Source organism: Nematolebias whitei, chromosome 1 (genome assembly GCF_014905685.2).
Source record: "Nematolebias whitei isolate Nwh7 chromosome 1, NemWhi1, whole genome shotgun sequence".
Lineage (NCBI taxonomy): Eukaryota > Metazoa > Chordata > Actinopteri > Cyprinodontiformes > Rivulidae > Nematolebias > Nematolebias whitei.
In genome coordinates this window covers 73320970-73335247 of record NC_056498.1, presented here as the reverse complement: position 1 = coordinate 73335247, position 14278 = coordinate 73320970, and the positions used below count along the sequence as shown (strand labels likewise).

Here is a 14278-nt window from a genome sequence, read left to right as displayed (position 1 = left end):
CTGTACCGTTAGAAAACATCTGTGTGTTCGTCTGTACCGTTAGAAAAGTTCTAACGAATCACAGAACGGAAATTGAAAATTCCATAAAGTAATAAGAGTTTGAGCCTACAACAAAAATGTTTTGGAGCCAACTCAGTTCAAGAGTTCAAAATGGCTAAAACAGTTTTACAAATACAGTAGTCCCTCGTTTATCGCTGGGGATCCATACACTGAAGCCAGTTGTGTGTCATGTCCAATCTTATTGTGAAAAACCGCGATAGAGTGAGTCCTCGAAAAACAAACCGCAAAGCAGCGACAGACTACTATAAGCTGTTGGAGAATTTTTGGTATGAATATTTTTATTACTGGTATATTATGGCTGAGAACATCTTTCTGTAATTTGTACACAGAACATTCTCTCGTCTCGGCCTGAAGGCCAGCTCGCCGACTAGCAGTGCCTCACTGGTGTTGACGCCATGAGAACATGCCCAAAACATTCTCTTGTCTCTTTCAAGACAGATTTCTTACACAGATAAACAACTCATTGAACATGTCACTGAATGCACGTCAAATAAAGTTTTCTGCAGACTTTTACACAGCAGCAGAGTCCAGCGGGCGTTCCCTCATAGCCAGCCGCAGTCAGACGCACAGACATGATCCATGGCCGTCGGTGAGTCGGCCTCCAGATGGAGTCCTTGCAAGTAAAATGCCAGTTGAGGGCCGAGATGGGGGTAGAGGCAGGACAGCTGACCTAGGACCCCAAAGTCCCAGGCTTGATCCCTAGCCATTCCCTCATGTTGTGGTGTCTCTGAGCAAGATACCCAATTCCCAATTGCTCCCCAGGTGACTACATAGCTGCCCACTGCTCCACCCGGGTGTATCCTAGGTGTGATGGGTTAAATGCAGAGAACTAATTTCATTGTTGTATGGGAACATACAAAGATGACAACACATAGCACTTTCTTTCTAAAAATCTCCATCGAGTGTGTTAAGAGAATATTTTTCTCCAACAGAAGCTGAAACTGATCCAACTTGACCTCTGAGGGTGAACTGATCATGCTCATTGTAAACAAGTGCAGTTAAAGCTGCAGGAGAAATAATGCTGCTTTAAATACTTTTTTCATCAATGTCAGCTGTGTTTATACATTTTATGGGTATCAATAAAGTGTGACCAAAAACGATGGGAAAAAAATTGTATTTCAGTCAATGTTGGCAAGAAGTGCCCTTAAATGGTGTATTTTTGTTTAATTTAATGATTGAACAGTTTCTATGTCTTCATTTTTACCATTTGTCCTGAAGTTGAAACGCAAACATTGGGGTGACCAGACCTTCCAAACCATGGAACTACCTCGTGACCTGCCCCATCACCGACCTTGGCCTTTTTAAATGTAATCTTCAAACTTTTTATTCAGGCAGGCTTTTGATACCTCTGACATTTTTGTATTTTTATTATTTTTTGGCTTTGACTTTTATACTGTGACACACTTTGGCTGTTTTAAAGCGCTCTATAAATAAATGTGGATGGATTACACACAATGACTATACATTAGTGACATGTACAGATGAGCAAAAATCTGATATACAGCACAAGTAGCTGAAGGTGACAAATCCTCAAAGTGCTAATAGATCACATGAGATGAGACCGAGCATAATGTTATTTCCAAGGTTTGAGGAGAAACAACCATTACTCGGTTTAAATCTCAGCACGAGCAGCATGTATTCCTTTAAGGACTGCAGGGCCTTAGAAGTTATTACTGGGCTGCACGGCTCAAAGCCCAGGTTCCACTGATCCAAATTGACTTGGACAGTAAATGGTCTGCATCCAACATCTCTGCCATTTTTTTTAGGTTACACCTTTAATACGAGTTCAAATACAGAATGAGGGGATTATCCACTCATTCACTTTAAAGGTTTGGATACATGTGAAGAAACATTGTAAATACAATTAGGACAATAAAAAGAGCTTCTATTTCTGACTTCATGCCAGCTGAGATAGATATTTGTTTGGCCAAATGTGCAGATAAATAATAATCTGTTCAATATGGGACAAACTGTAAAGACATTTTTCCAACTTAAAGTACATTAGGGTATTGTTTCCACCGACTTCTTTAATTATATTCTGATTTATAATTATTTAGAAAAGCTCAAAGAAAGACATCCAACTGTAAGACAAACAATTTTAAACAACATAGGACAGATTAATGGTAAATGGACTGTCCTTATATAGCGCCTTTCTATCTTATTTCAAGATACTCAAAGCACTTTACACTACAATCTGTGCCTCATTTATCCATTCATACAGCACTCTACTAGATCTATACAAAGATAATTGAACAAATCATTCTAAAGAGACTAATCGGTGCTTTAGATCACATTCATCCACTGATGGGACACACATCAGAGGTTATGAAGGGTTCACTGTCTTGCCCAGGGACACTTCAACATGTGACTGCTGGTGGATTCGAACCCCCAACTCTTGCATTGGAGGACGACTGCTCTAACCACTCAGCCACAGCCGCCCATAAGCAAAACACAATAAAGAATATAATCTCTATGTAAACATTATCCTGGTGGACTTCACAGATGATTCTAAAACAGTAAATTTTGTAATTGATGTGTTTAAGTCGTCAAACATCAAGAAAATGTGGCTGCAAACAGAATGTGGTATTTATAAACATCACTGCTAAAACAGGACGCGTAGCTCCCTCTACTGGAGGAAAAGTGGCCGAACAGGAGACTTTTCCCATCAGTCTGCCCAGTGTTAAAGCCCTAACTGGGAGAAAATAAATAAAGATTATTAAAAAAAAAAAAAAAATATATATATATATATATATATATATATATATATATAAATAAACACTAACCTTAGATTTAAGAGGTTCACATAAACTGCAAAAAGGGATGTCATATAATAAATCCCCTTGAGGAATTAGGAAAATAAATTAATAAATGCTTAAAACGATGCGCTTATGGTTTCACAAAAATGATTATTACAAACTGATGCACAAACCCTGGAACAACTAAAAGATGTAAAAGACAGAAGTTTGCAACAAATGGACAGTTTTTATAAAAGCTGGGCTTCTGCAACACCAAATTAGAGAAAGTGAATTGAAGAGATGCCAACTTTGCCTTTAATGTACATATGAACATGTATGTATGAGTATTGATGTCGATGAAGAGCTTTAATGGACCTGATGTCAAGTGATACCTTCCATAAATGTTCAGTCAATAAATATATGAACAGGTTAACGAGATCCAGTCTGTAAAATGTAAAAAGTCTCACCAGATGTCCGTAGATTGCAGGACATAAAGAGCTGAAAAACAAAGCAATGAGTAAAATATTAGCATGTTAGCACCTTCATTAGATCATTGTAAATAAAAAACACTATGTGGCATTTTTAAAGCTAAAAAAAAACATAAATGCAAGGGGTGTCCTGATACTAGTTTTGTTTTCAGAGTACAAGTACTTCAGTTTGTGTACTTGCCAATACAGAGTAGTTAACAAGTTAGTACCTAAACATTGCACAGTGACTTTAGAAACATTTCTTCTATTAAGAACACCGCAGGCAGCCTGAAGTCTTAATATCACCTGTTTATCTTGACATATCTGTCAACTATACTTTTTAGTTGTTATTCTCGATTACTTCCAATGTAGAAGAGGAAATGATGTCACCAAGCATAAACATGGTATCAGTTTCAAGTATTGGGGTGTTTTTGAGTACCTGAGGCTGGTATCGGACCAGGTACAGATACAGTTATCCACCACAGTTACAACACTAATAAAAGCTACATTTTATTATAGATGATTAAAACTAGAAAGCACAGTTTACTCAAATGATAGGGTTGGACAGTTTACATAAACAGCAGTCCCTCGCTAATTTGTGGTTTGTTCTATCATGGTTTTTCCAAAATAATACTGGACATGATACACAATTGGCTGATTGATGGATGAGTCGCACAATAGCACTGCGTTTTTACTTAAAATTAATTATTTAAATTTTTTTAGCACCTGCTGCACCTTTGTGCAGCACACACTGCAGGATAAACTTCCTGTTGCAGCTGATCTCAGTGCAGAGTGGAGAAGTGGGCGTGGCCGAGAGCACTTGCAGGCAGCACAGAGGAGCCAAGGCAGAGAGCTGAAGTCATGATATACTGTGCTCTTTTAGAGCCTTTAGAGTTTAGAAACATTGTGTAGAATATTGCAAGAGTGTGGGAAAGGTCTAAAATGTCATATATATATATATATATATATATATATATATATATATATATATATACACACACACATACACACACACACACATATATATACAGACTAATATCAATTAATACTTACTACTTGTACTAGTATTCCTACTTCTCAGTTTTTCACTTATCGCAGGGCTTCAGGGTACGGATCCCCAGTGATAAATGAGGGACTCCTTTAGCTAAGGTTGAGGCCATCGAACCTTTCTTACGTCTCGAAGCACCCACACACAAAAAAGAAGTTGGCCTGTTGCTTATTTTCCAAGTTTTCCAGCTCAGAACGTTTTCATATACTGGTATATGGTGGCGGCCATCTTGGATTTTGATTTGTAACCAAATTTTCAAAATGAACCTTCTTTACATCTAGATGTAGCCACACACCAATAGCGGTCGGTACCTCACTTATTGTCCCATGGTATCATATTCGCAATTCTCACAAAAGGACAGTATAAATTTAGCTCACAACAGGGGACAATAAAAATCAGAGGAGCTAAAGATGTGGCTTCTGCAAATAATCCAAATCTTTTGAATGGCTCTTTACAACCAACGACAGGAAGTGAGTTGTAGAGAGTTGAGAACCGTTCCTAGTTTCATTTATTTCCCCCTCTTTATTTCTTTGTTGTCCTTCTTAAATGCAGACAAATGCTCCTCCCTCCTTCACTTTTCCACTGAGATGAAGGAGAACAGGCAAAGAGGAGGAGTGCAGCAGCTCAGGAGGGGAGGGCAGGAAAAGAAACGGGGTACAGCCCTGACGTATGTCACTACGGATCAAAACTGAACGGCTGCTGGAATTGAATGGATCATCAAGATCCGTTTCCCTTCAGAGTCGTAGCTCTATCTTTAAGTGTAGCCACATAAAATTACCACTTCGAGGTTGAAGATTTGCCTAATTTTGGCAATTTAAATTATGAACTTCTGGTGATTTAGTTCATTTTAGTATCACCGTAGCCTTACATTCAGTAAGAAGACTAACTGGGATAAAGCTTCATGCAAAACAACAAACTGTGTTTGTTAATGGGTCAATCTCTGGAGCCACAGCTCTGATTTTACATTGTGGATCATTGTTTTTACCTTTGACAACTTTGTTGGGTGACACTGCAGTGATTTAAAAATAGAATACACAACACAGGGTAGGTATTTGTAACGCAGGAGCTCATGAACTTACTGTACAATAAGTCGAAACAGGTCCGGCTGTGACTGGATCTCCTGAACGGCATAAAGCTCCTTCAAACTGAACTCCTCCCCTCCTGAACGATCTTCAAGTGACACACTTGACCCTTCACCTCCAGACTTGGAGAGCTGGCCTGAAAAAAATAAAATAAAATCAGGGACATGGATTCCTCCCAGAACTCCCAACAAAAATCTAACATAAATCAAAAAATGTTACCTTTAGTGTTGCTGACTGACGTAGCATCGATGTACAGGAGAAACATGCACTGATCTTTATTTCCTCTGGAGCTGCCTGAAAACAGATCAGTTGTGTTCAGAGCGCCTGAGCTGCAGGAACAATGAAGAGCCTGAGACAGGCATATAAGAAAACAGCTTAATGATAAAGAAATTTGGCAGAATACACATGAATTTTGTCACACTTTGTCACATAACTGCATATTTTCATCTAAACTTTGTGCAACTAAAGAGAAGCGGGAAGGGACATCAAAGGGAAATTTCCTGATCTTTTTTTAAATTGAAACAATATATTTGAACTATTTTTGTCTCTCTGATGGTGACCCAAAATATCTAAAGAAACAGATTCTTCTCTGCTGTCTGTATTAGCCATTGGAGCAATGCTGCGTTTACAAGCAGGCGTTCCCCTTTGACATCACTTCCTGTTACTGCTCGAGAAGATTTCAACAACTGTTCATTTCAGCAGCGTGATGTTTTGTTGGCAATGTTATTGTTGCCCTTCCAAAAATGTATTCATATAACAAAAATTTGATGTCACGGGAACTTTAAGAAGTAAAAGTCCAAGGTTTTTTCAAAGATGGCGCATCATCGGCAGCTCCTCATGCCGGATTTTAAACTAAAATATTTATGTTGAAAAACGAGCGTAGGTTTTTTTGGGGGTCAAAACTTGTAAATGTTACATTATACATGTTCTGATGTGCCAGTGTGAGATCTCACAAGATCCGTTTGAGCTCAGAATTTGTTTTGATTATGGCTCTCTGCTACAACACACAAGCAATGAGCTTGATCGATATATCGGTAGGGCCAATAATTTAGGCTGATATTGACGTATGGGGACCATATCAGTGATATTTGTCCCATTATGCGACAATATAAACAATTCTAATTTTCACCCCTAAAATGCTGGGACCCAATCGTAATTGTACAATGCATCCAGCAGAGGTTGCATGAAGACTACTTTCAAGTCATTGCCGTTCACTTAAGTTTCACTTTCACATTCAGCACAGCCGAAGCAGAGAACTATACTGTGTAGCATATTTTGCTGAACAAAGCATGGCAAGTTTATTTTAACTGATCTGTAAAACAAATCAACAATAAATTCTCTTCAGTCCTACAACCCGCTTGGCATTAGCTACATGCCTCTCAAGTTAGCAATCTATCATTTAGAGAACCTACCATAGGCTATTGCCTTGTAAAACTTTATCCAGAACAATGAAACCAACACTGATATATTTTACATCTAGATTAGAGTTAGTGTTAGTAATGTTATCTTTGCTGTCCAAAATGAAATGTATTCTTTGTTTGAAATCTTTACTTCTCTACAAAGAAAAATAAACTCTGCTGCGGCCAATGCTAATTAGGCCTTCACCATACTGAATGACTGTTTAAACCAGGGCTATTCAACTGGCGGCCCGCGGGTGACTTCAATCCAGCCCACTTAAAACAATTAAAAAAAAAAAAGTATCTATCTATCTATCTATCTATCTATCTATCTATCTATCTATCTATCTATCTATCTATCTATCTATCTATCTATCTGTCTATATATATATATATATATAAATAAATATAGATAGATATGTGATTCTGTTTATTGCATTTATGATTCAATGCAATAATATATATATATATTTTAAAGGTAACAGATCACTGTAATATTTGGTTTATTTACATAATCACTTTAAATGGCTGGATGTCCAGCCCCCGAGCTGCTGGCTTTCAGAAACTCTGCTCCCCTGAGCAGTTTTGTTGAACAGCTCTGGTTTAAACAATGAACAGGGAAGGTGGACATGACTGTTTTAACTAATTGTGACAGATAAAAATACATGTTATTGTTGATCATTGTAAAGAATATATCATTCCAGTAGACCTTCTTAAGACTCCTACCTGGTGTTTTCTGACCCAAACTTTAGAAACCCCTGCTCTAGAGAACTTTGTTTAGTTAATGCCTGTTTATTAGAATGCATGTGCTGTTTTTGTACCGTCGTTGATAACTCTAACTATCCCCGTCACAGTGACCGTGTCTCCGGGGACGCAGCTGTCACAGAGGTCAGAGGTCAGGTGACAGTCCACTGTACGCGGGATTCGTCCGGTCTCTCTTTGCTCTCCGCCCATCATCTCCTGAACCCTGAAGCAGAACCACAGATTTATATCAGATGAAGCTTCAAAAGGGACTTATTGCAGTAGTGTTCCCCCTAGTTTACTCCTCTTGGCAGGGCGCCCTTATCTTTCATGATTAATAAACTGAATAAAATTTTTGTTGGTCGAGGGTGGGGGTGACGAGAAGTGAGGGAGACAGTCAAAGCACTACCTTCATAGTCATAGCTTTTTAGCTAGCACATCTGTACTGTGTGCCGCTAGCTTAGTGCTACGTCAGTGCCTTCTAGGCAGGGCACTCTGTTCTGTTGACAGGGCGGGGCGCCCTGCTTGTATAATGGTTGGGGAAACACTGAGCAGTGTTTTGAAGAGTGGTAAAAAATAAGAAAGCGAGAAACAAAATCTGCACAAACTTTTTTCTTATATCGACGATGTGTCTTTAAATAAAATAAAAAAACAGTGAATAGTGTGCGTTTGTCTTCCATCAGAAACAGCCGAAGTGACTGAACAAGTCAACATGGTGACACCCATGGAAGATCCGTTTTGGGATCAAGTATTCTGACAATTTTACAGATTTACTCTTATTTTTAACAAAACATCTCCTCCAAGATTGTATGCTTGTCCAGTTCTGCCACATTTGTTTATCTACAGAGAGCACAGCCAGCCTGACGTAGGTCAGTCATGTGACTCGAGCTTCCACGTGGTTCTAGGGGGATTAAGCCAAATGCTTCAGCATCATGGAGGGTGGATATACATTTCAGTATTACAAATCAGTAAAGAAGAAAAGTGAATACTTTATACCCTATCAGATGATATAGTTCAAGATAACCTTTTTATAATTTCATAGCTTGCATCTGGGTGCACCGATTGCAGTTTTCTGGCCGATCTCCGATCACCTATTTCTAAAAAGTCTGACTTGCCGATTCCGATTTTGGCCGATACGATTTTGTTTTATAAGCGACACTGTCAGGAGTTATGAGGTCACAATGCACCTTCAATTTTCCAATATTATTTTATTGAAAAACATGCCCTTGAACAATTTCCTAGAAACAATACAAAATTGTTTTAACTGGCCCTAAGGTAGTGCTCTGAAATATAAATGAAGTTCAGACAATTGTTGTTAAAAATAAAAATAAATAAATTTTAAAAAATCTGTAAAATCGGTTTCTCATGCAAGTATTGGCTGATTTTAAATTTCCCGAAATTAGGGAAGTCGGCCAGCCGATTTATCGGTGGTTGCACCCCTATCGAGTACCTTTAAGATCATTTCTATTGTACTATTTCATAATTATAGTCTCAGTAAATCTTTAGATTAACATCAAAAATGTGGGTGGGGTAGGTGAAGCACCCACACTTGCCCCCACCCTCATTCGCCCCACTCTGGGCCCCTGAGCAAGGCCCTTAACCCCCATCTGCTCCTAAACAGGTCTCTCTTGAAAATGAGTTCTCGTGGCTCAATGAGACTACCTGGATAAATAAAGGCTAAATGAAAAAATAAATGAAAATCCAAACAAACATGTTTTTAAATATTACAGGTGGAACTCATCACACTTACTTAATGATCTGCCAGTCTACAGTTTGTGTGAGGGGAGAACTGCGGACGGGGATAAAGGAACGACTGCGACATCCAGGCTGAATGCACTTGGTGACAAAAAACATACAAAAAACAAACAAACAAGTGAATTGAGGTCATGCAGGAAGAACAACACTGATATACAAACTCAAAATGCAAATTCAGTTTCATATTTATTTATTTTAACTGCACAGAGAACATGTTTATTTGAACATGCAAGCCTGCTATTGGGTTATCATCATGCAGAACTCACACTCCCCGGAGGAATGCATATCACTCTCCACCTTTAATGTAAACTAAAATTATCTTATGAAAAATGGAGCTGGAGTAAGTTTTGGTCAAACCTTTGGGGGACGTTGAGTGCTATCGCACAAAAGCTTTTGTCAGATTGAGTTTGTCGTGAATGATTCTCATCTATAACACACCAAACTTTAGCTCAGTATCTGTACAGCTGACTGAGTTATAACCATTCGTGTGTTGGCTAGGGTCAGTTAGCTGTGGCAGCCATCTTGGATTTGATTGACTATAAAAGTTAGGTTGTAGATGTCCAGATAATGAAAACTCTCAGAGTTTCACTAAAATCCATCAAGTGGTTCTTCAAATATTTTATCAACGTTGCTTACGTTGGTGTGTTGTGTTTCCACACTTTAAAGGGTGTTGTATGTGCCCATACTTTGGTAGGTGTTGTGTATTTTCCATGCTGCAGGGGTAGAGACAGCAGTTGTGTGCAGGCTTGGCACTTGAAGGCCATCTTGGTACACAGAGGTCTGATGCTGCTCACTCTGACCACAGTTCCCTTCACAGAAACCAGACGTCCAAACACGCTGGCTCGCAACGTCCGCAGAGGAGTCATGGGTTCATAGTTATACAGCCTGAGGGAGAGTTGAACAAATAATTTTTGATCTTTAACAGTTCCTCAGGTGTTCAAACCACTGCTCCAAACCACAGGCGTTACCTCACACTAATATGAGGAATATTGATGATTGGTGTAGCAACAGGAAGCTCCTCCTCCTGCAGCTCAGCAGCTTGTTTTTCTAAATCAGCAGTCAACACCTAAACACACACACACAGAGAGACAGAGAGAGAGAGAGAGACAGAGAGAGAGAGAGAGAGAGAGAGAGAGAGAGAGAGAGAGAGAGAGAAAACAGGAAACTATAGTAGTTTGACTCACTAAAATTAAAAGTAATTTTTTTAATTATTTTAAGTGTATTACAATCCAGCAAAAGCTGTAAATCACAATCTGATGAAGCCAATAGGACCACATCATCTGCAAAAAGCAGAGAAGCAATCCTAAGGCCACCAAAACGGATCCCCTCAACACCTTGGCTGCGCCTAGAAATTCTGTCCATAAAAGTTATGAACAGAAACGGACATCTCCACCACAAATATAGCATGCAAACTGTTTGCCCTTTCATACGCGTCAGCAGCGGAGCAGGTACAGTCTAAGTAACGGAGGAGGATGAGGGGGCGACCTTGGCATTTTGTTACGGGCTGGTTCTGAGACATAAAATAAATATGAAGTTGAGTTTTTGAAAACTAAGACTTTCTCTGGACGCCCCCTAGTCTTGAAAAATTGGGAAAAATCCACATAATTATGGGAAAGCCGTAAGACTTAATATGTACGTCTTTTATAACAGAACTGACATTAGAGTGATGTTCATGTGTTCTCAGGAGGCGACTTTGAAGGGTCAATTAAAGGAAATAATGTTTTATGGCATTGTAAGTTACTGAAACAATTGCAAATGTTGATTTTAACAAAAAATATCTTTTCTGGTATGATAAGAACCACTGACTGAGCCATTTCAAAAATATAATGATTGAAGTAAACTACATACTACTACCGGTACTACCCCAATCTCGGGGCGGCTGAGGCTGAGTGGTTAGAGCAGTCGTCCTCCAATGGGAGAGTTGGGAATTCGATTCCACCAACAGCGACATGTTGAAGTGTCCCTGGGCAAGACACTGAACCCCTCATTGCCTCTGATGTTTGCCCCATCGGTGTATGAATGTGATAAAGCTCTGATTATACTCTGTACAGATCTAGTAGAGTGCTGTATGATGTAACGTTTACTGGCAGTAAGTTGCAGAAACAAACACGTACTTGTGTTACAATAATTGTGTTTACCTGATGAATGGCAACTCCCAAACAGCTCAGCATCACCTCTGGCTGCTCTTTTAGATCTGTGATGATGTCAGGAAGTGCTTTACACACAGTTTGGTCTCCAATTAAATCTGTGTAATCCACCAGAACACTGCCCTGACGCTCTATCTCATCCTGAAAACACACCAGAACTGCTTTTGAACGAAACGAAAAAAAAATATTACCTGAAAAAAAGTTTTTGTTAACATAAATCAAAGACACATAGGACATATATATAATGTTTTAAAGATACTATTAAAAATAAATCTACTCATGACTGACCTTATCATAAAGGTAAATCTTTGAAGTGAAATATTTCTCAAATATTTTGATCTTCTCCACACTGGGTGAGCTCTCGATGAAGCCTGCAAAAAATAAAACAAAAAGGTTAGAAAAACAGACACTTGTCCCCGATTCCTACATAAATACACAAACACGCACCATCTGTGAAGTAGAGCGCCCATCCTTTGTACGGACACAGTGCATCAAGAGTCGTCTGACGGGACGCTGTGGGGAAATCATTCCAATGGTTAAATAACTACAGTGTGTGAGTTAAGCTGTAAGAACTTGCATGATCGCTCGCTGCCAAAAAGGTGATGTTTTTGCGTGTTCTTAAGCCAAGATGGCCGCCATAGCCACCTGACAATTGGTACTAGCTAACACTCATGATACTAGCTAACACTCATTCACAACACATAATCCAAGTGCTTCTCACTGCACTAGATTTTTTTTTTTTTTTCATTCAACCTTTATTTAGACAGGTTAATCCCATTGAGCCTCGAGGACTCATTTACAAGAGAGACCTGATTTCAACAAAGAAAGATGACAACATGACAACAGCAACAACAATAAACAGTATAAAAAGTCATACAGATATATATATATATATATATATATATATACATATGTTTTTTTTTGTTGTTGTTTTTTTAACAAATAGGATGGCAAAAAAAAAAAAAAGTAACAAAAAACAGCTAGATTCTAAGGTGAATGTAGAAAACTTTGCTTGAAACTTTGGCATTAACTGCTGCAGTCAGCCCTGCTTGTCTATTAGCAAAATATCTCATGAACCACCAGACAAATTTTACTGAAATTTTCAGGAAGTAATTTCTGAATGCAAATCTACAACCAAGTAACTTTTGGAGTCAGTTCAATTTAACATGGCTGCCACAGTAATACAATCATTGCAGACACAAGAATGACAAACACAGGTAAATTTACACACACCAAGTTAAAACCTGGTGTGGTAGTAGGAGTTATCCCCAACATGTTCTGGTACTTGAATTGTGACGTCTTGCTATTTTGCATGATATTGTGTGCAACATTTTTAAGGTTTGCTCCAAACATTTCATTATAAGGTTATCTCAGCCTAAAACTCTGGCAAGAACAGCAGCAGGCGATATGCATTCATTCAACAAATGCTGTCTTTATTCATTTAATGTTATTTAATCTTAAAAGGTATGTTGGAAGCTATTTAAATAACACTTTTCTTAAAATGTATCACAGCTGTAAAAATAAACACAGCTCACTTCTCTGAGAGATAAAGGCTGGACTTCCTGATCCTCCTCCTTCTCCACCAACACCACCTCTAAAGCCTCCTCCTTGTCTTGGTGCTGCTGATCCTCCTCTCCAAGGTCTACTCCTCCAACCTCCTTGCCCTCTCCATCCACCACCTCCCCCAGCTCCTCTCCATCCACCGCCTCTCCAGCCTCCACCTCTCCATGAACCTCTCCTGGAGTCCTGCGAACTCATTCCTTTAAAAATACAGAACAAACCAATTAACATTTTGTTATTCTTGCACTTTATAACATTAGTTGCTGCTATTTTTACAAATACATAACTTCAGCTCAGTCATGTTTCTTCACTACTGTCACGACAGTAGTTTCTAGTTTTGGCAGCAAATGAACATGTTAAAACATTGCCTTTACTGCATTTGTTTTAAAATCATTTTAAAATATGTTACATTGAATCAGCTGTAGTTTTAGTTCCAACCACTGGAATATAAAAGATCTTTCCTGGCTAGTACGTTGGAACAAAATGGGAATCTGCATTTAATAAATGGGAAAAGAACACTGAAATTAATTTGCCACCTAGTTACTTCCTATTTGAAAACTAGACAGGACTTAGTTTGATTTTTGCCAAAACAAACGCTGTTAGCTACGTATAAAATATGTCAACCCTCTTACATTTTTTTAAATCAGATTTCTTTTAAATTAAATCCGTTTTCAGCAGACATACTAACACAATATTTACATTTTCTTTTTTAAATCTTTTAAAATGATTTATATTAGAACAGTCAAACATGTTTTCAGTGTTTGACACAGAAAGCTAGCTGAATTTTATATTTAGTTTTTAACGCAACTAGCACGGTTTTGTTCAAGTTCAGAGTAAAGTGTGTGTGTGTGTGGGGGGGGGGGTTATAATAACTGACATAAGCACGTACAAACCTTTCGTTTGCTTCCAAGTAAAATAATTAAAACAAACAAACAAAAACCGACCAGTGGTCAAAAATCGTTTACCGAAACGTTACGGACATAACTGTTAGCATCCTGTTAGCAGTCAAAATTCCCTCCGCTCGTGATGAAGTTCTTCTTCTTCACTTCCGGTACGACAAATCAGACTGTTTACCTTTTACTGCCCCCTACAGGAAACATCTCTCCAAGCAACCTCTCTGAGTTATCAGCCATCATTACAATGTTTTGGTGGAATTAAAAAATAATTAACCAAAACAACAACAACAACAAAATCTCAGTAAAGTTAAAAAATAATTAACCAAAAATGTAGGCTTTTAATATATTGTATATATAAATAGGTTTGTAGAATAGAATAGAATAGAATAG

General features: G+C 38.4%; 1 protein-coding gene across 1 annotated transcript in view; it reads right to left on the bottom strand.

Annotated features, from left to right (window-relative positions):
- Positions 1–14014, bottom strand: part of mcm8 (minichromosome maintenance 8 homologous recombination repair factor) — a 23323-nt gene extending 9309 nt beyond the window's left edge. Inside the window, exons 1-12 of the mRNA XM_037687399.1 lie at positions 13886–14014; positions 12968–13192; positions 11880–11945; positions 11721–11803; positions 11424–11573; positions 10254–10351; positions 9972–10170; positions 9281–9366; positions 7611–7756; positions 5612–5686; positions 5390–5528; positions 3263–3293 (exon numbers count right to left, since the gene is read on the bottom strand). Coding sequence (XP_037543327.1) covers positions 3263–3293; positions 5390–5528; positions 5612–5686; positions 7611–7756; positions 9281–9366; positions 9972–10170; positions 10254–10351; positions 11424–11573; positions 11721–11803; positions 11880–11945; positions 12968–13190 — 1296 coding nt within the window. The 5' untranslated portion in view covers positions 13191–13192; positions 13886–14014. The remainder of the gene's footprint in view (positions 1–3262; positions 3294–5389; positions 5529–5611; positions 5687–7610; positions 7757–9280; positions 9367–9971; positions 10171–10253; positions 10352–11423; positions 11574–11720; positions 11804–11879; positions 11946–12967; positions 13193–13885) is intronic.
- Positions 14015–14278: the final 264 nt, after the last annotated feature.